Source organism: Octodon degus, unplaced genomic scaffold (assembly GCF_000260255.1).
Source record: "Octodon degus isolate 3935 unplaced genomic scaffold, OctDeg1.0 scaffold00106, whole genome shotgun sequence".
Classification (NCBI taxonomy): Eukaryota; Metazoa; Chordata; class Mammalia; order Rodentia; family Octodontidae; genus Octodon; species Octodon degus.
This window is the reverse complement of record NW_004524682.1, coordinates 1,764,439-1,791,307: the sequence shown is the minus strand read 5'-3', so window position 1 is coordinate 1,791,307 and position 26,869 is coordinate 1,764,439. Positions and strand designations below refer to the sequence as shown.

The 26,869-nt window shown below is 34.8% G+C and overlaps 1 protein-coding gene across 1 annotated transcript in view; it reads left to right on the top strand.

Moving 5' to 3' along the window:
* Robo2 (roundabout guidance receptor 2) overlaps positions 1-19,787 on the top strand; it is a 644,932-nt gene extending 625,145 nt beyond the window's left edge. The window contains exons 26-29 of the mRNA XM_023724123.1: positions 5,088-5,261; positions 12,046-12,318; positions 14,087-14,287; positions 16,006-19,787. Of these exons, the coding sequence (XP_023579891.1) occupies positions 5,088-5,261; positions 12,046-12,318; positions 14,087-14,287; positions 16,006-16,007 (650 nt within the window). The 3' untranslated portion in view covers positions 16,008-19,787. The remainder of the gene's footprint in view (positions 1-5,087; positions 5,262-12,045; positions 12,319-14,086; positions 14,288-16,005) is intronic.
* The last annotated feature ends 7,082 nt before the right edge of the window (positions 19,788-26,869 follow it).

Genomic DNA, 26,869 nt, shown 5'->3' with positions numbered 1-26,869 from the left:
TTCTTAATATTCAGAATTTTCCTTCCAAGAAGAGAAAACACATGTATGAAACAAACTGTTAAAGAGGAAGCATAGTGACACACGACTGGGCACAGCATTCCGTAGAGTGAAGGAGAACTAAGTCAGTGAGGTAGAGGTTATTTCAGGTAGACTGCATACTTTGGCAGTGGTTAACAGCATTGCTAGGCAGATGGAAGTATGTGCACAGAATGGGTGGTGATGCATATGTGGGGAAAAGACCACCCTGGCTGTAGGGCAGAGCAGAACAGATGAGGGTGACTGGTCTTATTTTGAAAGGTCTCAAGGAACTCAAGGAGCAGTTTGGATGTGGCATTGATGGACTAGGTAAGATTTTAAATGAATTAGTAAAAGAGAATTATAAGCATTTCCAAAAGATAATTCAGCTAACAACCAGAAAGATGGACCAGAAGGATGGAATTAGAAGTAAACCAGGAGTTGAGAGCCAAAGAATAAAGAGTTGCTTGTTTGTAGAATGGGAGAGCATTTAGAAAAACAGAAAATAGGACATGGAAAGGATTGAACTGGGCTTTCAAATGCTTTAAAACTATTCTAAGGTCTAGAGTGTCTTTTTTGCCCCCAGACTGAATCACTTTGATTTTTCTTATCTATCAAAGCATTATATCACAAGGCCTATTGCATCATTTCTTCTTTCATTTGGAGCTGTTGGTCCTTGACTTGTGACTATTAACCTAGAAATGAATCTCTCCAAGGAGTCTTGGTTGCTGGTTTTATCTCCAATTCCTTGCAGTGGCCTGTATCAAGGGAATCAGTTTGGAAAGTAAAGGGTGTCTTTGGCAAGCAGAATCAAAACTCTATCTTTCTCTGCTACACTTAACACGCTGTTAACTTCTCGGATCATTCTAACCCCTTCAATTTTTGTCATCTCTATCTTTGGAGTGCACGAACCATGAATCCGTGTTACTTTATTTTGGCACCTTGACTGCAAATCCAAAGTACAGCATGGCCCAAATCCTAGTAGCTACAGTGCTATTTCTTAAATATGGAAGCCAAGGAGAAATAGTCTATAGCATTTGATTTTCACTTCTTCCACATGCATATGTGTTTGCTTTCTTTAGAAATTCTGAACAAGCTTTTCCTAAATACTATTTTTCCCTTTCCTAAAAAAAAAATCAAAATAATTAGAGTGGTATTATATTATCATCCATAAATAGTATAAGAACTTAAGTAAATATTGTAATATTAATGTATTAAGTAATAAGTTTCTAGTATGATTTTTTGTAAGAAAAAATGTAAAATATTTAATGACTTTCTGAAAAGTTAAGAATAAGCTTTTGCTGGTAAGTTCAAAATTAACAGTTCCTTACACATAAATCTAAAATCATTTTCCACTATTGCCATGTTGCTTTTACAGAAAAAGAAATCCATATTACTCTTGTGGCACACTTACTAACAGTTATATATTAAAGATTAGTTTAGTATTAAAGAAATAACTGGAATTTTTCAAGTGATTAAAATGAAAGAAAGCATAATGAGTGTTGGAATTAATAAAACTTTTATAGAACACATTTTTCTTAGGTTCTGCATTTATTGTTAGGAAGAAAGGGACAAAGAAAAAAAATCTTATGCACCTAATAGTTAAGATAGTTATACAGCTAGTTTCTCTTAGTCTGTTGAAAAGAAAAGGATTGTGCTAATGTTTGGACAAGATCTAATGCCTATATCCTTTTTTTTTTATTTTGGGGAAGGGCCTACAGAGTATTTAAGGTCTCACTACTAGATCAGACTCATAGTGATCTGCCTGTTTACAGCCTCCCAAGAGCTGGGATTACAGGCATGCCACCACGCCCAGTCTCAGTTGCCATCTCAGGGCACCCTGGGGGTGGGGACGGCACAGCAGGCTCGGAGATCGAATCCCTGGCCCTTGTGCCTGCTTGCAGGAGCTTTAATCCATTGAGCTATTTGGCAGGTCCCTATAATGCCTATATCTTGTACTCTGAATAACTACTACAAAGACAACAATACACAATTTATTAATTATTGTAACTTACTATCTAGTTTTATTTTTATTCTTTCTCTTTAAAAATAACATTTATAAAATTTTGTTTCTGACTTTGCTATTTCTCAAGTGATGATTTTTTTAAATCTTGAAATAACTATATCTTTGATAATGGAGTAGTATATATATAATATCTGCGATACAAGTACTTATTATGATTATATTGTTAACGTCTAAACTAACTTTAAAATATATTTACATTAGTTTTTCAACTAAATCCTTGATGTTTCCAAAACACTCATTAATAAAATATTATTCCTTGAATCATAGAAATTTAATGTGTATAACAGATCTTTTTCTACAACTGGTCATGTAAGACTTTAATAATTGAACTGTTAATAACATGTTTTGTTCATTGTTGCAAACAGATACAGGTTTTGAAATAGCATCATTCTTCTAAAGTTGGAATGTTACTATTTTTGTTCTTCTTTTTGTTACACTGAGAATATTTAAAGTATGAATATTTGGCTAACGAATTCAGGGTGAAATTTCAAAGATGAACTGAGGTGTTAAGGCAGCCTCTTACTCCTTAGTATAGTATGTTCAAGAAGATAAGATATCCAATGCTTACAACTCACTAGACAACTACATTTGTTTTTAGGTTCAATGGTAAATGGATGGGGCTCTGCATCTGATGAGGATCATAACTTTTCTAGTCATAGATCTAGTGTAGGTAGCTCCTCAGATGGCTCCATCTTTGCCAGCGGCAGTTTTGCACAAGCACTGGTGGCAGCAGCAGATAAAGCTGGTTTTAGGCTGGATGGAACCAGCCTTACAAGAACAGGTTGGTAGAAACCAAGTCAACACTCTTTGCATGAGAGAATCCTGTCATTTGGACACTGACTTTTTTTCTCCTATGCTTTCTTCTCAGAGTCTGACTGCAGAGTTGTCTTTAATATGCATGGGCAGTTTGGAAGCTCTGTTACCCGAACTCTCTCCTGATGTTAGCTTTATAGAGCCAAAAATAGTCTACTTGCCACTGTCTAATCCCTTTCTCTTCATGGGTCTGCTGATTAATTGGAATATGCTTTCTTTTTATATTACAACAAAGCAGAAACTAAGATTGTCATTAAATTTTCAATAACTCACACTTTGCAGAATCCTTACAAATCAATAATGAACCTAGTGATTAAAATCATTCAGCTTTTATCTCTGTTACTTTTCTTTGCCCCATCTCTTTCTGCAAATGCCTTTTCTGGGAATGTTTCCTCAGCATGGGGTGAATGGGCCTAAAGCTGTGGGTCTAACAGTTCAAATAACTGATGTTCATATTAATTGTTTGGCTCAGATTTTAATACAATAATTGATTATATGATTTAAAGGATGCTAATTAAAGATAAGCCTACTGCATTTGCAAGTTAAATAAAATGATGATTACAAGTTATTGCTATGTAGACCAATTTAAATTTTATTTCTAAGAATCAATAATAATACAAGAGGTCCGTTATGTAATTTTGCATGTGTTGCTTATTCCTCAGAGAAAGAAATGCAGGATTAGTTCTAAAAATAGATCAGTAGGGGTCAGGGAGACAACTCAGTGATATAAGTATTTCCTGGCAAGGGCAAGGTCCTGAGTTCAATCCCCAGTACTAAATAAATAAATAAAGCAGGAATTAAAGTAATCTTTACACGATGTATATCCTTATATTTGTGTGAATACATCTTAAGTGTACACATAGGAAAGTGATGCATAAATCAAACCGAGATGTATTCCAAAACAAAGTAATAAAACTAACATGAGTGCATTTTTTAAAAGCTTAGTAGTATTGAAATACCAAATAAAAATGATTTTGACCCTTTGCTAAACTTTCAAGTCATAAAAAAATGAATCTTGGAAGTTGCTTTTAAAATACCATCAGTATTACTTTTGAGCTTGGATTAAGTAGTTTTCAAACAAAATAAAAAATGTTTTTGAAGCATTGCATAGGTTTATTTTCATGTAGCATCTAAACTAAAATATGTTGTAAGTTAACTGTTATTTGAATTTTATGACTTTATAAAGTATAAGACAAAAACTTTATGTTGCCTGAGTGCTTTTTGTGGCATTAACTGTAAACAGATCAGTGAGAAAGTGCAAGGAAACTAATAAATATGAAGGCGAAAATGCATTTCTTGCATGCATGCTAATAGCTAATAAAGCATTAGCAATATCATGTCATACTGTCTTAAGAAAATGTAACTATGTACAGTACTTTTATATGGAATAAAAACATGCACGAGAAAATAAACACATGCACATAAACAAGGCCTCTTTTGCTATAATAAACAAAGTATTAGAATAATAAGCTGCTGAAAATTTATTAGCTAACCTTGCCTTAGAATAAATTCCTCTGTATTTATATTAAATCACAAAGAAAATAGCATATTTTACTTTTCACTGAGAATTTAGAATCTACTCAGATACAAATAATGTTCTTCAGAGAACATCTATTGCGCTTGGATACACAAGGTCATTTTAACCTGCTGTCTCCTGATATTGTTGAGTTTCTCATAGAAAATGAAGGTAGAATACACCATGTACACACTGTTCTTGGTAGGGTCAGTTGAATATATGTATCTGAGTAGATATTTTGTGTAACATTTCAAATACAATTATCACTAGACCTGTTTTCTGTTTTCAGAGGAAGTGTATAACATTCCAAGGATGAAATTTGAGTAAACAAGTAAGACAGCACACAATTCATTTTAGAAATAGATTCTTTAGAAGAGTACATGCTGCATGAATATTTATATATCTATGAAAGTCTCACTAAGATCTTCAAGGTTGAATAAAAATATAATCAAGGATAATGAGTTTTGGTTGGTGTATTTGCTTATGTTCATTTGTTTGAAATACTATCTGGTACATGGGGCATTTCCATTATATTAGAATTTGGGCAAATTATGCATGGCAGGACCATACAGAGATGCATTAATATTTGATACCTTCAGAAAGAATCACTAGGTAGGTTCACAGACTAGTTTTAATAAGAGCAGAAATACATGATGAATTGAGTATTTGTCATTCTAATGACATTTTTTGTGCTCCATTCCCTCTTTTTCTTTTTAGGAAAAGCCTTTACCTCTTCTCAAAGACCTCGACCCACCAGCCCATTTTCAACTGACGGTAGTACCAGTGCGGCCCTGAATCAAAGTCAGAGGCCTAGGCCCACCAAAAAACACAAGGGAGGGCGAATGGACCAGCAGCCAGCACTGCCTCACCGAAGGGAAGGAATGACAGATGGTAGGCTCATTTCCTTTCCTCTGGCCTTCTTACTGAAGAAATGTGCTCTGCAATGTTGAAACCTAGATGAAAATAACTTTGATAGATTAGGCATTGCCTTTTGATATAACAAGGCAGAAGTCCAGCCATATTATTTAAATAAAACAGCCTATTTTCAACAATCTGAAGCTACTTCCATATTAAAAATCCTCAAGAAAAATACACCTTACCACTTTTTAGTGTTGATATCTCTACCTGTCTGGCATTGTTGTGTAGTACTTTTAGAAAACATTTCATTTTAAGAAAGTGAACGTTTCTCTTTAAAGAAAGCATAAACAGCATGTGCACTTGTTTTAGTATCAGAACACTTACACTACTAAATTATGATCCCTTACATAATATTTTACTTTTGGAAGAGATTTTGAAATAATTTTTCAGTTTCATGAAGGTCAGGGCTGAAGGAATGCTCATGTAGTTGAAGAAGAATGGCTTATGCTAGATTGGACTGTGGTAACTATTATAGCCTTAAATACATCGGACATTTCTCACAGCTCCAGAATCAAGAAAGTCCAAGCTGAAGGTGTGACCTTTCTGGTGCTTTCTTAGTGTGTTCTCACATGGTGGAAGAAATCTGACTGGATGTGTTGTGCACAGACACTAATTCCTTTTCTGAGTAATCTGTCTTCATGTCCTCATCACCGTCCACAGCCTGCACCTCCTAGTGCCATCGTATAGGAAGTTAGGGTCTCAGCATGTGAATTTAGGGGAATAAAATCATTCAGGCCATAAAACTGGGTCAGTAATTGACTTTTCCATTAAAATCCATACAGTAACTTTCATTTTTTTGTTTTGAGAGTACATGGTCTCTATCTCAGCTAATTAATGCTTTCATTGATGCCTGAGTATAGCTATTGGGAAAGTAAAGACAACAACAACAACAACAACAACAGAGGTGCAATTGAGTTCTAATAAAGTTTTATTGAAAAAACAGGTAGTACTTGAATTTGGCCTATAGGCCATAGTTTGCTGATATGTTTCAATACTTTTATCGTTGTATATCTAATCTTTGAATATTTGCCTCAAAACTTCCAGTTTTAGAAACAATATTACTACTTCATTAGTTCCATAGAACACAAACTGTTCTCCACATTTTCCTAATTATTTGCCACATAATTCTTGTCTTTTAAAGAATGAATAAAAGTATTAAGATTTATTCTAAGAAAAGGTAACAATATAATTAATCTTCCAAATGTAATGTTAGGTACAATAGTAAGTTTCTTTTTCCTTCTCCTACAAGCATATAAACTTAGTCCTGAGATTGTTTTACTAAACACCAAGAGGATGAAGTTAGCCAAACTGAATCTTAGAACCATTTAAGGAAATCTGAAAATATTCCCTGGAGATTCAAATTATCCTGGTGTAAAACCCAGTTATGGACATTTTTGAAGCTCAGGGGGCATTAGAGAAACTATAATTTAATCCTTAACACTCTTAGACTTATTACTGCAAGGCATAATGAAGTTATGGAAGTTCTAGTTGGAAAATAAGCAAGTGCTTGTGTTTCAAGGGAGAATTATTCACCATCTGGCAGTCATCTTTCCAGTTTCTTTTATCAGCTTACATTTTTCAGACTTAAAATCCAAACATGCTTATTGTAAAAGCTTTCAGTTTACTTATTTTTTCTGCCTTTTTCTGTTTTTATCTGACAATTTCTTTATTATATAGCATTAAGGTTATAATGGAGGTTTTATTTTTATTTATTTTTCTTTTTTTTAAATTTCTTTGGCCAGCTCAGCCAGCCCTGGGGGTGGGGCTGACACAGCATGTGGTGTCAGGGATCGAAATACGGTCCCCAGCAGTTGCCTAAGCTTGTCTAGCAGGCACTTTAGACCACTGAGCTATCTCACCGGCCTTTAGTTTTATTTTTTTGTAAAAGGCTATCCTGTGGTGAACAAAGATGCTTACCACTACTTTTCTGCTTCTGTTTTGAAGATTAGTTGAGCACTTAGTCTGGGTTATTATTATTCTCTCTTAATAAAAGGAAATTTCTCATAGAGAAAGTAGCTATAAATCTAAGAATTAATATTTTTTCATATTTTTCCCAGAATAGCATGAAAGAAAAAATTAGGTGACAATTTTCTTTGTTTTTTTCAGGAATGGATGAAAACTATATCTAGAAGATGATGTAGATAATATAAAATCCAAATCAACAGAATAGAAAGTTTTTTTTATTCCTATTATATTTTTTCTTTTAAGATATTTCTGTAAATTTTCATCAAATAGTTTTCTTCCTAGTTGAAATCATAATCAACATATTGCTTATCTTTATAAAAATTAGATCACCACATGTTTACTTATACCAGTAGTCTAAAAAATGGTGATAGGTCATGTTATTAATAAATATGTTATTAATAAACATGTTATTAATAAACATAAAATATTTTAGAAATAGTTACATTTGAAAGGAAATATTGGCTCACATATTTTCAAAAATGTTCAAGCAAAAGACATTATAATTCCAATACAAGTACATTTTTTTAAACACTGCCCTATCAATTATCCTTAAGAATATTGTTATTTTATGACAATAAATGTTGTGGCTTATGCCACAACATTTCTATGATAGGAATCTATATGTCGAGAATAATTTGAAGTATCTTTACATAAAATCAAATTGGGAAGGTTTCTGCATAGTAATATAATAGTGTTTTACAGTTACATTAATTAAGATAATTATTTCTAGTTTCTTTACCAAACAACCTCTAGCCCTCAGTCTTAGCACAGTGAAAATTTCTCTCACATTGACCCCATGAGCTACCAAGGTCATGTGTCTTTCCTCTGAGCAGTGATGTCAGTACACAGACCTTTTCAGTATGGGAATGCCACTATTTTCATGATTGAATCGTTATGGTTTCTTCACAAGAGGGAAACAGAAACCCAAGTGATCTTTGGAAGGCTTTCATGGCGAGGTCACATGTCGCTTTTCCCATTTCACTGGTAAGAATCCCATTGTATCAGACTTACTTCTGGGGTAGGAAGGTAATCTCTGTGCCCCACAGAAGGAACTGGAAATGACTTGAAATATTATTCACTTTTCCAAAGACTGCCAAAAAATTTAGATACATTTAAGGAGTATTATCTTGTGTAAAGTTTCTCCTAACTAGCCTCTCTGAATACAGATCTTCTGTCTATTTACACAGTAAGTTAAAGAGTAATCTTTGAAGCCAGTACATTCGCCAATGCTGAAGAAAGATATCTATCCGATAGATATATGTTTTGTTTCTAGTCCATGACCTTCCAACCTGTTCTCCCTTTTTGTTTGTTCTTAACACCTTATTCAGAGAAGAGGCTCTTTCCTAGATCTGCCATGTACTAGCTTTGACCTTTGAACAAATCCATGTATTTATTAATCTATTCACTTAAATATAGTAAGCATGTATTATGCGATAGTCAATAGAAACAAAATAGACAAATTCCCTGGTTCTCTAAGACGTACATTCAATTGGGCGAAGATAGGCACATATATAACAGTTAAAGTGCAAAGCATGTAACAGTATAATCACTACCTTGGGTAAAAACAAAGGGAAGGAAGTTCAGAAATAGGTTCAGGAAAAGCTGCTTTCAAGTAGAATTCTTAAGGTAAATCTCATTTACAAACTGGTGTTTGTGAAAAGATTTGAAGAATATAACTATCTTGGTTACTTTTGCTGGAACAAAATACCCAACATCCCAAATTAAGGAAAGAAAGGTTTACTTAGCTCACAGTTAATGGAGGTTTCAGTCCATACTCGGCTAGCTGCAAGGCAGAGTGGCACATGGCAGACGGCATCGGTTCATGGCAGCAGAAAGCAGCGAAGAGCAAAGGGAGGGGCAGTGGCTGTGGCAGCCAGTGGTAGCTAGCCTCTCTCCCTTCCTTACATTGTATGCATATCATCCACTCCAGGGTGGGTGTAGCACTCAGACCCGTATTCTAAACACTGGATCATGAATTAATCACAAATTCTAGAAGCTGCTCCAATGGCTGCTCTAGTTGAGGGGACAACTGGACACAAACCATAATAATAAGTGAAGAGAGAATGCTTGCTATTTAAGGCCAGGTCATTCCAGGAAATAAAAACAGCAAGTGAAGGACTGAGGCTCATTTGACTAAAAATTCAGGGAAGCAGTGTGGCCGAAGCAGGCAGAGCAACAGCATAAAGTGTGGAGGCAGGTGAGCAGACAAGGGCCAGCATGTGAGCATGCTTAGGCTAGAGGACTTGGAATGGGAAACTCAGAGCTGTGTGTATGTGCATGTGTTAAAGGGAATGGAGTGGCATGATCTTCTATGTGTTTTTATTTTGAAAAGTTCATACTGGTAGTTGTGTTGCTCTGTATTAATTGGGGAATAGTACTGTATACTAAGTGCTGTGTACTAAATGGGATACAAAAACAGAATACATAGGACAATATGGAAGCGTGTAAGGAATAACTGATGGCAGATCATACCGAGGTAGAATTCTAGAAGCAAGGAAAAAATGTGCACTCCAGAGGTAAGAATTTCTTTATGAAATTAATCTAGGATACAAAGCAAGGAAATGAAAGATTACTTAATAGTTCTCACACAAGAGAAAATTGCCACTAATTGAGAGGAGAAGCCCTACAGAAGAAGAATACTTCATAAATAATTATTCGTAGCTCAATTTTGATATGTGAAATTTGAGGATTCTACTAAGTAACTAATTCTGGAGTGTATTCCTAATATCTAACTTCAAGGAATTTCCAGAGTGCATTTGGTTATAAGTCTGGAACTCACTGGAAGAGAGACCCAGGCTGAACATACTGTTCTTAATTTATTTGTACCCCATTTTCTTATGCATGAAATGAAGACAATAGCGGCATCTATTTCGGTGGACTGCTGTTGCTTAACAACAGTTAATTCTCAGGATGCCAGTAAGATACTCTTTAGTAAATTGATTTAGTTGAAATGAATCAACATAGAATTGACTAATAAATTTAATTTAGGGAAAAGTATTTGATTACATACTTTTATTTTTTTCTATAACCATTTGTAATTCCATTTCTCTAATTTATTTATTTCAGTTTGCATACAATATCTCTTCTTATTAGTTGATACAATCTACAAGGATATTACTTAATTATGAAGCTATAAAGTTTCAGCTTAAATAGCCATCAGAATGTTAGTTGACATAACAGATTCCATTTTGGCCATTTTAAAAATTAAGTTGCTCTGATGGAGAATAAAAATCAATGACAAGATATGTTATTTCAGAAGCAAATATAGTAATTTCTCCTCAATGACAGTCTAAGTCCAATAAATCAAATTAAAGAATAAATTTGCATATAGAATAATGTATAGGGAATAAAGTCAGTATTGAATGTAAATAAGCTTACTTCACTACTTATATCTCAATATTGTATTACCTCTTCTTTTTAAAAGAAACATTTGAAAAACAGCTTTATTGCCTTAGACAGAGGCCATGTCTTCTTCAGTAATGAATAATTCATAATGTAACTTTGAGGACATGCATAAGAAAAAAAATGCTTCTTCAATTTAAAATTTCCAGAATAAATGCTCATTTTTATCTGCTCAATGAAGAATAAAACTTTTCAGTTCATAATACAAAGAATACAACTTAAAACTAGCAACATAACCTTATTTCCAAGAAGCTATCTTTTTCAGGTAAAAATGTATACATTTTCCTTTTAAATTTCATAAACAGAATATTACTAGAAACAAGAAATAAGTATATAGCATTGGTATTTTATTGTTTTTAATAAATAATATAATTATAAATACCTTCAAGGTGAACAAAGAAGTTTAAAATAGCATTCAAGAAAAGTTCTTAAAACTTGGTTTAAATTAACATTTAGAAGTTTTACATTTTTCAGTAAAGTGATTTCAAAGCTTGTATAATACCTATTAACAGAAGGAAATATAATTTCTTGAATATATTAAAAATACAAAGGTGAAGATCTAAAGAGCTAAAAAAGTGAACTGAAAAATTAGCTTATACTTGAACTTATAATTTTTTCATTTTCAATTTTTAATTTTAACAGGTTACCTGAAAAATTATGTATTCTACCACATCTCATATTTCTGTAGTATACTACCTGCTCCAGCAGATTCAGTCTGTACTGTGAACATTGGTTATTACTTATTAAAATTAATACATTAGAAGATTATAATATATTAGTTGTAACCCATTAGCTAACTCATGAAACGAATAGCCAGAATTGGTTGTCACACCGAATGTTAATTATATTTAATAAATGTTAGCTTAACCCTTTGACTATTGCTAACTATGCCACCTACGTACATACAGGCAGTCATATGTTTTGTATGATACAGCATGTATTTCTTAATTTCCCAAGGGTGAAATTTCCTATGGAGATTGGCAGGACAGATTTGTTCTCAGTGACTTTTATTAACACAGCTGGTAGAATTCCAAGTGATATTTTTTTGTGATAGCATTTTTACTTTGAAGGAGGTCAGCAATGAAATGAATGAACCATGACTGTCCTTTAACCTTGCATGTCAGCCTCAGTGTGTACTTCAAAACATTTTCTGTGTTTATCAATTGCATAACACCAGTCAATTTTATTTCAATAATACTGTGGGGGACAATGGCATCGAGGTCAGTAATGTGCTCTTTGGATATCAATAATTCACTTTTATTTTTCCCAGATTTTCTTTGAATGGGTGATACTTGTATGAGGGCAAGGGTATTTTTTTTTTCAACTTGAACTAAAACTTGTATTTTTCGTTACATTTTAGTCCATTCTAAACATTATTCAAAATTTTTAGATCTTCCACCACCACCAGATCCCCCGCCAGGTCAGGGTTTAAGGCAGCAAATAGGCCCGAGCCAGCATTCTGGTAACGTGGAAAACTCAACAGAGAGAAAAGGAAGCTCTCTAGAGAGACAACACGCATCCAACTTAGAAGACACAAAGAGCTCACTGGAGTGTCCAGCTAAAACCTCTCTAGAGTGGCAGCGACAAACCCAGGAATGGATAAACTCCACAGAACGCCAAGAAGATACACGGAAAGTTCCACACAAACAAGGTGTTGGATCAGGTGTGTTCTGCACAGTCCCAAGAAAGTGTGGACTGTTACCATTTTTTTTCCTACTAAGTATATTAGAAATGGAATTTGTGTAAGGGCTTTTGGAGTCAGAATTCTTCAGCAGAGCTCATTGGCCTATGCCATAAGAATGATTGTCATGGGGATTACTCCTCGTTAATATATCTATAGGCTATTTGAGTCCAAGAGACCCCCAGTCTTTATCAGTAATACTGGGGGAAGAGCTCAGCAGCATGGCACTTGCCTGGCAAGCGCAGGGTCATGAGTCTGATTCCCAGTACCAAAACCAACCAAACAAAACAGCAATAGGAAACAATTTGATTTTTTTCTTTTGTAATCTTTATATTGAGTACTTTTAAGACTAAGATTCATCCTTTGTGTCAGTCCAATTACTTCTTTCAGCAGTTATGCTCATTTTGACTGAAGTAAGAAATAATTTGAAAGCATAACTCGCTTCAGTCAAATAGGGCACCTGATTAAAATTATAGAATCACAAGTAAATGTCCAATGAAAGTCTTCATGTTGGAAAAGCATAAACTGGATTTATAACTTCTCCAAATGATGAAATGCAATTCATTGTTAACTCTCAGATTATGTTCTTGTTGATAAATCAAGCTTCCAGGAGATGATGCAAGAAACGTGTTATAACTTCTGCTTGGATATTAGTGGGGTGCATTATTGAGCCTGTCATAGAAATATGTTTTCGGGAGCATCTCACAATTGGGTTCATTGGGTACTAACACCTGTATACATACACAGAGTTCTTGGAAATCTTTCTGTGTCCATTCTTTTATTCATTTAGACTCAGTCTTTTCTAGATATATCCTCTCACTACACATTTTCCATAATTATGTTTTGCCGCAACTTGTCCTCAAATGCTTGGAAAATTTAATTTTACAGGGTCAGAATATAACAGTGTTAATATCTAGATCTAGTAAAACATTTAGGAAGGTTACATCATTATAACTATGAGAGAAAAAAGTAGATCATTCTTGTATTAAATCCGTGTAAATTCAGTCATCATTTGTTATATATCGAATAATACAATAATGGCTACTGTACCTAGAAACAAAGAAACATTGAAAGAGAAAGTAGGTGGGAATGAAAGTAGGAGAATATAAGAAGAAACAAAAAGAGAAAGTTTCAAAGTATTAGGTAATTATTTAGTAATATAAGTCATGAGTCATTTGTAGAAAGACAATATTTTCAAAGAATTGTAACATGTGTTAAAATAAATGGGTTTCTCTTTTTTTTATGAATACACAATGTTTCCAATATATTTATATCACAAGAAAAAAGAAATTCAAGAAGTTTATTTAATTATCTAATACAGAGTTCTTTAAATTGATTGAGAAAATGTTGCTGTAATATAAATTAAAATAAAAATCATGCTTTTACAATCTTAATGGGAAAATTAAATTGGAGCTTCACTAAAAACATTCCCCAGATATGCTTTTTGTTAAGCAAACTATGGTTCATTGTATACAGCTCTCTTTTGTAATGAATTTAAATTCTGAAAATGATATATAACAACATCACATACTTATCCCAAGATCTCTTTTAATTTAATCCTGCTTCAGTTCCTATTGTAGGAAATGTTGCTTGTGTGTGAAAATTCCTTTAATATCCGGGCCTGATTAAACCTCATAATTTTAATTTTGCTGAAGAATGAAATAATAAAATGGTCCATTCTGAGCATAATATTTCTCTTTTGGCCACATGTTGTAGTTCAAGTTAGCCTTTTGTGTTTTCTCTCTTTCAGAGGAGGCCCTGGTACCCTACAGCAAGCCCAGCTTCCCATCCCCTGGTGGCCACAGCTCATCAGGAACATCTTCCTCAAAAGGGTCCACTGGACCCAGGAAAGCCGAGGTGTTGAGAGGAAGCCACCAGCGCAATGCCAGCGACCTTCTTGACATAGGGTATATGGGCTCCAATAGTCAAGGACAGTTTACAGGTGAATTATGTAAGTGTTTGGGGTCGCTTACGGGTAACAATGATTCAATGAACATACTGGACTAAGAGTATCACCACATTAAACACATTCAGAATAATAAAAACCTTGTTCTGCAATGAGAATAACATCAATTATAAAAACTAAAAGCAATTACAAATATTTCATATTGAATTAGGTTATGTAAAAATTGTTTTAATGTAGAGTTGTCCTTAGTTATTACAACTTATACATAATCCGTAATCCTTTTACCCTTTTAATTAGAGAAAGTCTCAGTAGTTTCAAAGAACTTCTTCAAGAATGAATCCTGCTTTAGTTCCTCTTCATGTATTTTTTTAAAATTTAGAACAGCAACCTCGAAAAGTTGATTTTTGTAGTTAATCTATGATATTTGGACTATAAGAATATGTCTTATCAATAAATATATCTTTTTATGTATTTAGTACAGGGTCTCACTACACAGCTTGGACACAGCTCTGACTTATAGTGATCCTCCGATGTTCGCCCCCCCAGTGCTGGGGTTATCGGCGTGCATCGCCACGACCTGTGTCAGCAGGCTCAGAGCACCCAGGCTGCGGTCAGCGTGGCACGTGGTGCCTGGTATCCAGTGCCGGTCCCTGAGCTTGCCTAAGCAGGCACTTAGTCTGCTCAGCTATTTCTCCAGCCCAAATATATCTTTTAAAATAAAGAGTAGACACTAATAGTTACTGTAATCAATTTTGAAATGTAAGTACTAGATACTAGACATAATAGAAATACCAGTGTGTCAAAGAAAAGTGGGATCTTTCTGTTAATGTCATCAGGAAATTTGCTATTTCTCTAACCTATGTCAGGATTATATACCCTTAGTATTTTCATCTGCTTCTTCGTTTTTGGTTTTTTTATTTTTTTTATTTATTTTTTATTTTTTTGAATTTTAGGGAAGTTGTCTGCAGGTTGTTCAGGGTCTCACTTCTAGATCCGACTTGTAATGATCCACCTGTTTACAGCTTCCCAAGAGCTGGGATTACAGGCACACACCACCACACCCAGTCTCAATTGCCATCTCAGGGCACCTCAGTAGTGGGGCCAGCATGGCAGGCCAAGGGATAGAGCCCCTGGCCCCTGCACCTGCTGCAGACATTTTAATCCGCTGAGCTATTTGGCTGGCCCTTCATCTGCTTCTTTAAATTCAGCTTAAAATCTCTGCTGAGAGAACACTGATGAGTTGCAGTACCCTCAGCTACTTAACTGAATATGTCACATGAGAAAATAAGCTATTTTCCTGGTATCTGTTTTGTGTAGAAAAATAAGGTTACTATTGTGCTCACATTGCATAGTGTTTAGGAAAACTCATGAGATAACAAGGCAAAACAGTTTCAAACTAATGTTTTATTCATCTGAGTTATTTCAAGCTATTATGAATGTGTTTATTATAAATTATTTGTCATTTTTAATTTATAGCTAGTCAGATTTTTCTTTAACTTTTGTCTGAAATAATGATAGACTGACAAGGATCATTAAAACACACTGGTTTTTGCATTTTAAAAGTTTAAATTCTACAGTGTTTGTCTTCCTTTCCATGTTTCCAACCTGCCAGTAAAATTACTTAAATTCACAAACTCATCGAATCGGATGATTTGATCTCCAGCAATTAGCTGGTTGCCCTGATGTCAGCTGTACTGTTCAGGAAAGAAGAATCCTTAAGTGGAAGCATCACCTCTGACTGCTGATTTCTTCTCTCTTTCCAGAGTAACTGAGAGGAGACCTCCCAAGCTGCTCTGAGGACCACCAGGTCTGAACTCATGGAAGTCATGACACTAACAGTGCAATGAACAATTTCTTTTATTTATGTACTATTAAAAGAACTGTAAATGCAATGTAAAGACACACAGCCACACATATCCCGCAGATATCTTCCTTGTGTTCTTCTCTTAAGTATACCACCCACCTTAACTCTTTCTTGTCAGGAGTATATAAACAAAAGAAAGAAAGCAAAACTCAAAAGCTCACCCTCCAGGAAGAAAAGGATTTTCCTCTGTATATAATTTCTTTTGTGCATTGCTATGCAAGCTCCCTCTTTTTAGCTCTGTTCATCTTCTTGTCTGTTCTTAATGGTCTGTTGTATTATATGTGAATTAATAGGCTGTGTTGCCATATATTAACTTTTGATTGTGTAACTTTTATGTTTAAATTTTGCACTGCGATTTTATTTGGTGATAAGCACAAATCTCTACTCCTCAAGACATGAAGAAAGGTTGAATGTGAAGGGAGTTTCTGTACTGTAAGCTAGTTGGATGATACTGGTGTGACCCATCACGTTAGATGGCTTTCAGTTGGGGTGTAGAAATAGCAAGATGCAATGGAACAATGATGGTACTGGCAAAGTCTTCTTTGAATCAGGAAGTGAGTCGATTTATAAAGCTTTTATTGTTGACAACAGAAGGGGTCAGTGGAAGGAAGTTGAAATCTTTAGGCTGAATAGGCACTAAAATATGCAAGTAGCAAAGATGAACTGATCTTGCTTTAAAAAACACAATGTTTTGTTTAGAATCAATTTTACCTGTGGTTCTAATTGACCCACCTGAGAGTTACAAGAAGCAAAAGAAAATTAAGGTGTTTCACAAGAGCTGTATTTATACTACAGTTTTTAAATAGCATTTTGTGAATTATCATAATTAATCTTTCCAACTCATTAAGTCAGAATATAACATGAAGCTCCCCAAGGAGACAAACAAAATGAACTCTAGAGTACCTCGAAAATAGTTAAAGAAGCTATTTATTATTAGGACCTAGTCAGGCTGCTCCCAGATATGAACTCTATTGCAATATCCTGTTTCATCTTTCTAATACATGTACAGTACACAATAGAGGTTAGAGCTGCATCACTTAAATTCAAGACTTTTATCAAACTAATCAGTCTACGTACAATTTTGTGTTTCATTTGATTAAGAAATGAAGTCAATTTGCCACCAGATGTATAGCGAAATTGTAAGTGCTCATAAAGCAGTGCTCTGAGTATGTTCAGGTCACAATAAGTAGATTTGTTGGAATAAATACTTTTTGGTACATTCTCAGAAATTGGCTACCAATTAAAATCTGTTTGACCCACTTTGAATGAGTAAATTGAAAAGAAAACTGAAAAGGAGAAAAATGCATGTTTCTTACACTTTTTAAATAAAACCAAACCTTGTAAGTGGACATTAATAACAGTGTCCTGCCTCATTTGTCTTCATAACTTTGAGAATAAGGAGTTTCTGAACATGAGTTTTGTACACTCAAAACATGTGGCTTTGGAATCTGTGAAGTTACTGTACATGTATATTCAACCAGGAAGGTAGAAGATTCTTGTCATTCCCACATTTTCTCATGGGCCACCTACACTATTTTAAACACAAATTCTGCCTACATTTTCTAAGGCTTTTTCTTAATGTTCAGTAGTTAGTAGGTTGAAAATTGCTGAGTGTGATGACCAGAATAAATTCTAAAAAGCCCCCCCCGATGGCATTTCAACTCACTGTGTTTTTGGCGTAATGTAGCTAGGGGGTGATGCCATTAAATGCTCCAGCACTTTTATTCTCTGAGACTGTATCAACATCAGCATCAGCACAGGCGACATAGATGTCGGAGTTCTTGAAGATCCCGCCACATTCTTGGTGCCACACTGTTCATTTCTTCACTGAAGAAGAAGTTTCAGACATACTTAGTAAGCCCTCCACTGACTTTCTACTCAGTGCCTGAGTTTTAATGCAGTTTGATTTCTCTGTGGGACAGAGACTTGGAAAGGTGAAAAGATTTTGCAACAATGATACATGATGATTCACAACTCTTAGGTGTATTTCATTGTCTGTGTAGTTCTTTGCTTCACCTTCCTGCATTTAAAAGCATAATTCTGAATTGTCTTATTCATTTTTTTTCTTCTTTTATTACACTTAGTAATGGAATTTAGTTTAAAACTTCAGTATATTATGCATATTACACTTTGCCTTTACCTTTAGTAACCGGCACTGGTAGATGATTAATAAGACTTCAAAGTTGTATTTTGGATTTTCAGATGATTTGTCCAGATGTTATGCAGGGCATGACATCATAGCTTTTTCTGATTATTTTCAGTACACAAAAATCTTTAAAATATGTTAATACAGACCTTGTGGTTACTTGGACTATTCTTTTAGAATAATCCATATTACCTGTTAATCTTATTTTAAATAAATTAATCTGTCAAGTATGGCATCCCACATACACAGTATCTTCGTATGGAAGATTATATGGTATAGCTATATGAACTTAGGAACCATATCAAAAATAAAAGCTTTTATCAACTTGTTACACATAAAAAGCTACCATCAGTGAAGTCAGAATATCAATAGGATAGAAATCTGTGTAACAGCCACCGTGGTTTTCCTTTGTGTGGCTGATTAAATGAATGTGATTTGAAATTTACTGAGTTCACTCTTTGTAAGTCTAAACAACATAGAGGCCAACATACAGAATCACAGGGAGATGGGGGAAGAGAAAGTTATCTTATCTTGCACTCTTCAGCAATAAGTCTATGCAGTCAGGCCAGACACATGCAATCAGAACAGGCAGGGACTATTTCTCAGTGCCCAAACTCAGGTTTGCTAGTGTATGTGGTAGAGTCAACTTGCCCCCCTGCAAACCTTTGCCATGCCATTTTAAAACTGGATCATGCAGGGGCGTGAAAGCAATTGCTTCCTTCACAGAATCTGAGTCCAGTTTAAGAATCTAGGAAAGTCAAGACCAATGTGTAAGGTATCACACAACCAAAAGGAAATAGAGCCGTTGCAGGTTTACTTACTTTGAGTAACAAAACAAAATTCATACTGTTCTATGTCATAGTTGAAAGCTATGGGTATTTAAATATATTTTCAGTGGAATTTAGTTCAAAATTTGTATGTTCTTTGATGAAACACCTCCCAATTTCACTTCAATATGTTTGTGTAACTGTCCCTTGACAATAAAATAATAACAATGCCAATGAGCTCTAAACTGTGGGTTACCTCCACTGGAAAGTGATTGTGTGTCAGTATTAAAAATATGCAAAACCACAAGAGTCACTAATGTTAGTTTCCTCATCTACTTCTGTACCTTGTGTTTATAGAACCACATGACAAGCCTTGTTGTCAGCCAACATGTTTTCCACATTATCTTAGAGGTGAAGTTATATTCATTTTGCTGTTTTATACTGTGTGCGTCAAATGAAATGCCATTCACTTTTAAGTGGCCTACTGGTTTTCTTTAATTTCATGACATCAAAAGCATTTATCGTAACTTTAAAAGTATTGCAAGATAAGGGGTTTGTGGCGGTGGCAGATTTTGTTATACTTCGTTTTATAGGTAGATTCTTTTTTTAAACTGTAGTTTGCTTAAGTCACCAAAAGTGTCTAAAGTCTTACTGTGTTTCATTTGATGTTGTTAGATTGGCAAAGACATGGGCATAAAAATTGGTCCGTAGTATTGTCAAAGAATTGTGTATTGTGTACTCACTGGGAAAAATAAAATATATTCACATTTCAAATTTGTAAAAAAGCCATTTATATAAAGCAAGCTTGCTTGAGAAAAGCCAGAAATAGACCATTGTGTCATTTTCAGAATTCCACATCAATATTTTATAACCAAAGGCTAATCTCATTCTCTGAGACATGAGTTGATAAGTTATAAGTATGATATATTGATTTACATCAGTAATTAAAAAACACCAAAAATGAGTGCAATAGATATTTAAAATGATACTCTACTCTATGAGCATTACATTCCTGATCTATTAATTTCTTACACTAGAATGATCGGCACGTACATATCACAGAGATATTTTATCTACAGAATTATTTTAATTACTTGAAAAGTGTAAGTAACTATGAGAATTGGGAGCAAATCCATAATTCCTAATTTCTTTGGAATAATTACAAATTTCATTTAAAAGTTTTGATGCTGAAAAATTACTTTCTAGACTGGATAGCAAAAGAAAACATTAAATTTAGTGATATTTCATAAATATTTCATTATTTTTCATTGTGAACTATAACCATAGAATTGGATTCTCTCCAAAACAATTAAAATTTTCATGTTCTAAGATTAATAATCACACTAGGTGTCATGATGCATTCCTGTAATCCTAGCACTTGGGAGGCTGAGGCAGGAGGATCACCGTGAATTTGTAGCCAGCCTGGTCTACATAGTGAGTTCAGGTCCAGCCTAAGTTATGCTGAGACCCTGTCTCAATAATAAATTAATTAATTAAATATAATTACAAAAAAGAAAATTTCAACCCTACATCATTCAATTCAAAGCTAAATTTCCAAACACATGGTAAATTAAAAAATATATTTTAGAATTCCACATTACTTAAATATAAGATACTGTTAATGAACAATTAAGCGGCATTAATATGGAGAAATGGGGATTTATAGCATGTAAATGAAAGACAAAAATACATCATATACTATATTTCCACTTTCCCATTGCTAGAATAAAATATCTAACCCCTGAAATTTAAAGAAGAAAGATTGATTTTGCCTCTCAGCTTAGTCTATAGTCTGCTGGCTCTGATGTAAAAATGACAATGATAAGGCCTGTTGGACAAAAATTGCTCACCTCATGCACCCAGGAAGTAGAGGAGAGTACAGCTGGAGACAAGGGTAAGCCCTTCCAGGTGACCCACCTCCCACAATACCCTACATTTAGCAGCACGTTCATCCAGGGATTAGTCCAGGGATAAGTGTAGCACTCTTCCAATCCAGTACCTGACCCAAGGCACCTCTGAATACTTGACTTCTGTGGGAAATGGGGGAAAGCCATTGTGATCAATGGTAGAACAATTACAACCAACCATTGTTTTATGAAATTATCTTGTATATCTAAACATCTGCACATGGTAAAAGAATTATAAGAAAGATTAGTTAATATGATATGTACCCTTGAATATTATATATTGGTTAGAAAATTGCAAATAAACATTGCAGAAAATATTTATAAAAATACTAAATAGCTTCAACTTCTAAATTAATCTCTTGTACAGAGGAGAGAAGTAGAGTTCATTCTAAACTTTGTAAGAAAGAGGCCTGCCAAATAGCTTGCAGATAAAGTGCCTGCCTAGGCAGACGCAGGGGCCGTGCGTTTGATCCCCTGGCCTGCCTTGCTGGTCCCGCCCCTGGGGCTTGCTGGGAGGGCACTGGAGACTGGGTATAGTGGTGCGAGACTGTAATCTCAGCTCTTGGGAGGCTGTAAACAGGAGAGTCCCTGAGAGTCCCATGTATGCAGTGAAACTCTGTACACCCTGTACACTCTGTCCTAAATATCAATCAATCAATCAATCAATCAATAAAATAAATTTTAAAAACACTTTGCAACAGAAATATGCAATCCAAGTATATAATAATAGAAAATCGATATTTTTTAATTTAAAGAGAAATACATATTGAGAATCTAGGTGGGGGGGAGTCAACAAACTCTCAAACTCTTTTTTTATCTCAATGCTGAAGCATAATCTCCAGATTGCCTTTTTCCTTCATCTCTGTAAAACAAAGAAGGAATCTGGTGGATAGGAATGCCACAAACCTGTCCAGCTAGCATCCCAGAGACAGATACAGGATGATTCTGAGGTTCTGTGTTTATGTTTTCCTTTGGCCAGTATATGTGATATTTACCTAGACATCAAGATATTTGATTTTATGCTTATTAATTCAAATATATACATATATGTATACATATATATATATTTCAAAAATATGTTATATAAAAATCAGGTATCTAAAAGAAAGCTACATTTATGTTGCAAATACTGTGGCCTTGAACTAAGGTTACTGTCCACTCGAGACACCCTTAGAACACATACCAGAATACCCTTTGCCTAAAGAAGTGGTTTGACAAACATAGCCTCTAGGCCATACATAACATTTTTGACAAATTATATATTTTTCTAGGCAATATTTTCAATAATTTCCTTTTGGAAACTCTGGTTCTTTATTATTTATCCTTTTGCAAGCAACCACTGAGACGTGCTGAGAATTAAATATACTGAGTGCTTTAAAAAGAAGTAATATTTGCCTTCACAAATAGATTAATACCCTCTGTTAAATCTTTCCCTGTTTTCTAGGAAAGTACCTTTTTGATTAATGTTCTTATGCTAAGGGAAAAGAACCAATAAATAAAGCTTTCAAATATGTTGTGAATCAATAAATTCTCTATTGGCTTCATTAATATTTCCCACTTCCATTCTATGATCCATGGTCTTGTGTTTCTCAAAATAGTCTATGGAATATTAACTAACATTTAAAAATAAATAAGGTAATATGATGCATGTTCTTGTATTTCTTAAAATAGTCTATGGAATTTTAACTAACATTTTGAAAATAAAGAAGATAAGGGAGCAGAATTCTACAGTTGACTAGATAAAGAGATTTCTTCAGGTTTTTTTAATTATTATTATTATATTTTTTTTAGTACAGGGTCTATAGGGTCTCACTACACAGATCACAGTCATAGTGATCCTCCTGTTTTCAGCCTCCCAAGTCCTGGGATTACAGGTGGGTATTGCTGCACCCAGTCTCAATTGCCATCTCAGTGCACCTGAGGGCGGGGCTTACCCCCGTCCCTGCATCTGCCTAAGCAGTCTCTTTAATCCTCTGAACTCTCTGACCTGCCCGATTTCTTCAGTTCTTGACCCCTTTACAAATCTGTTTAAATCTGCCATGGTGTAAAGCCATGTGTCCTGGGGCATCTTATCAGACTAGTATTGTGAAAAGTACCCAAGGAATTATCATCCCTTTTCTGCCCCTTGTTCTGCTTTAGGAGTCACACAGGCAGTGCATGCCAATATATTACTGTGATTTATTTTTAGAGACAATGTTAACTAACCAGAAGGAGACATGCAAATCCCACATTTTCTGTAGAGGTGATGAATAAAATGTGCAGTGAGAAATTAATTCATTAAATTGTGTGACATGAACTTTATGAAGATTAGTGCTTATGCTTTGGCAACAGGTAAGATTGTGTCATGTTCATTAGCCCTTCCACAGTTCTTTTGTATGCTGTCAGCTTTTGAAATCATTAGACTAAAGCTAAACCATAAAGATGCATTCATTATTTCTCCCTGTCCCGAGCTTCCAATTCCCATAAGAGAATAAATATTTAATTTTAAGTTTACTAGTTGATTCATAGTAGGTTAGGTTCTATATCAGGTGAAACTTTGCTAAAAATAATGGTAAATAAGACAAAATTAGGGCGAGGTGGTATATCTCAACAAGATGATACAAAATTATATTCTAGTGGAATTTGGAATACAGCTTATTTACAATGATAAACATGAGAATACTCAGAAACTAGAGCTTACAGAAGCACAAAAAAGAAAGCAGAGGATTACCATAAACTCCCAGATACAGTGAGTGATAATGTTATATAAGCTGAAGTAAGATATGGTACATAAAGACTTTTACATGTAAACCTTAGAAGGGCAAACTAAACAGGTATCCTAACTAGAGTGTAGTATTAAATACTTCTATTTAGAAAGAATGAAGTTTCAAATAAACAATGGCAGGAAGTACCAGATGAATACTAATGTACCAAAAGTGACATTAACCAAATATGATGAGCGTCAACCTAAACTGGTCAGAGTGGCTTTCTTCACATGTAGAGTGGAATGCGATAGAATCAATCAAGATCCTAGAACTCAAATAAGAACTTCATTGAAGAATATTAAGAGCACCAACCAATGATGATAACTCTAGCAACAATAATCTTTCTAAGAACTAACCACAAAAGCGCTAAGGCATGTACTTGGAAGAACAGATGAATAAAAACAAAGATAATCACATACAATTAAATTTAGTAGGGAAAATGTAATTGAAAGCAAAATTTGGCCTTCCAATCCTTCCGTCCCCCTACTCCTGCCTTCCTCTAGGACCCTACTGAATTGTTGATTATCTGTTATTAAAAACCAATAATAACAAATCTTAGAGCCACGAAATATGAAGTATAAGAACAAGTATGGCTAATTATGAAATGGTAAAATATAATTAATCATCATTCCTTGTAAATCTCTTGTAAAGTAACTTTATAGTTACATATATTACATATAGTTACATATTTTACTTTCATTTTGTAAAACACACACAGCAAATGTTAAGATGCTTACTGACAACTCAAACTAGGTGTCAGATTCATTGGACATACTCAGCGTAGACTTGAATAGGAGTTTGCTAGGTTAGCTCTTGAAGCATAAACTATACCTGCTCAACATTTTGTGTGACCTTTTTTTTTTCTAGTTTTAGATTATCATAGGGAATTTCATGTTCTCATGCTTAAATTTGGTGCTATAAGAAATAATGTTTTACCCATCAAAGCCGTGTTTATTTCCCCAACAATTTGAGGTTTGACAAATCATTTCTAAACAGATTGTCAATTTTTAAAAAAATGTAAAGCACTAAAATGCTATGTTTCTTAGTCCTCTTAAAACTGCCAGTTTCTGACACAGCACTGAAATGAAGAGCTGCCTAAATAGGTGTCGAGGTGATTTGAATATACTGGTACTCACTGACTGAGTTTAATAAACTAAGTTGAGTGGCATTGTGACTTGACCTGTAAAAACATCCATTCTGTATTTCATTAAGTATCCCTTTTGGGAATCCAGAGACTAAACATACAGCAAATCAAGATAATTAAAGGAGTAGAAACAGAACAGAGAGAGTAAAAAAAGTGTTTAGCCACTTTTTGGCACTTGTTGTTAAACTGATAATATAGGGCTTTAAGTTGATTTATGAAGAATAAAGCAGTATAAGACATCATTTTACCTCTTTTTAGGTCCAGGTTAAGTTTTCTATGATAGGACAATTGTATAGCTACTGCTCAAACCAGTAAAGGAAAATAGCACAAATGTGAAAAACTATGTTAAAGTCGAAGCAATATTTTTCAAATAATTTTTTAAAATTATCAATTCTTTTTTAAAGCTTAGAAGCCAGGGAGATAACTCAGTGTTGTAAGTGCATGCCTGGCAAGCACAAAGTCCTGAGTTTGATCCCTGGTACTGAAGAAAAAAAAAAGGTTTAGGACCAAGTTCCAGTAAGTATTACCTTATTGAAAACAAATTTATTGGTAAAGTTCAAATACAGGATATGGCCTCCTGTTTTTTTACCTGCAAAAGTCAAACCACTTAAGTAACATGTTAGGGAGAAGACTGATTCAATATTTTCCTATAAGGAGATTCTTGTAATCATCTGCAGCATTAGCAAATGCCTGGGTGGTGTGTATAATAAAATATATTTATTGCCTTCAGGATGAAAATGGTTGTCTTGAAAGAACTTCCTTTAAAGAAACCAATCAACTACTGTGAAACACGCACTTCTGTAAGCCCCCCAGAAATCATTGGTCATTTATTATGACAAAATCAAGCCGTGAGTTGAATGAGGGAGTGTAAGATTTTCCAAATAGGTGTGCACAAATGCACAGTATACATACTGACCTTGCTTTGTGCAGTGACTGATCAGCAAAAACCAGGATGAGATGGTCTAGAAGAAACAATCAGCTAAGAGAGAAAATGGGACAGGAGAATGGCTGTGGACACAAACCATTGTTTGAAAAAAGTGAAGTGAACCCAAAATGATTCAGAGATCATCATGGACGCCATTCCCATCACATGCTGAGGGACAAGGCTGCTTCCTCCTCCACTACAGAGGAAACTTTGGTTGCCAAAACAGCCATGTGATGAAGACTTTCCCAAGGGCCCCTTGGTTAGAGCAAAGGAGTGCAGTGCAGAGTTCCAGGGGTTAGTGCTGCAGAGTGAGGCAAGCACATAGAGCCTGAGGGGATTATTCTCTAGCTTTAAGATCTTAAAATTATGGAAAAAAATTAAAAAGCATAATACCAACATTACCACTAATAAGACTAATGAATGAAAATTAAAAAAAAAAAAATCTTATGGAATCTTTCCCTTTAGATTTAATCCTTCTGAGGACTTGTCACTTTCATCTTTTTCCTCTTTCCATTTTTCAATAGCAGTTACATCCTCTGGTTGTTCAAACACTTTTTTCTTTTCTTTCTTTCTTTCTTTCTTTCTTTCTTTCTTTCTTTCTTTCTTTCTTTCTTTCTTTTTTCAGAACCACGGATTGAACTCAGGCCCTTGCACTTACCAGGGAAGGGCTTATTCCACTGAGTCATCTTCCTTGCCCCAAAACACTGTGTTTTGGAGTTACATAGCATGTCTTGTCCTCCAACTAAACACAGATAAAGAGCAATTTTGCCTTACAGTGAGTCTCCTATTCAGATGATATTTAGGTGAGATTTTAGACTTGGAGTTAATGTTGGAATAAGACTTTGGAGACAATTGGCTTGTAATAAATGCATTGAGCACGCAAGAAGTATAAGCATTTTAAGCTATAGCCTAAAATATTTCTTCCAAAAGTTAATACTTTGAAGTCCTAAGACTAATATGTTTATATTTAGAAATAAGACCTCCAGGAGTTCCGGGAGCCCCCAGACCCAGTCCTAGCCCAGGTCCGGTGAGTGTGCGGAGAGCTTCCTGCTACCCTGCGCAGGCGGGACCAGTCCCAGCCCAGGCGCAGAGTGGGCCGGACCCTCTGCCAGCCCCCTGGGCCGCCCCCC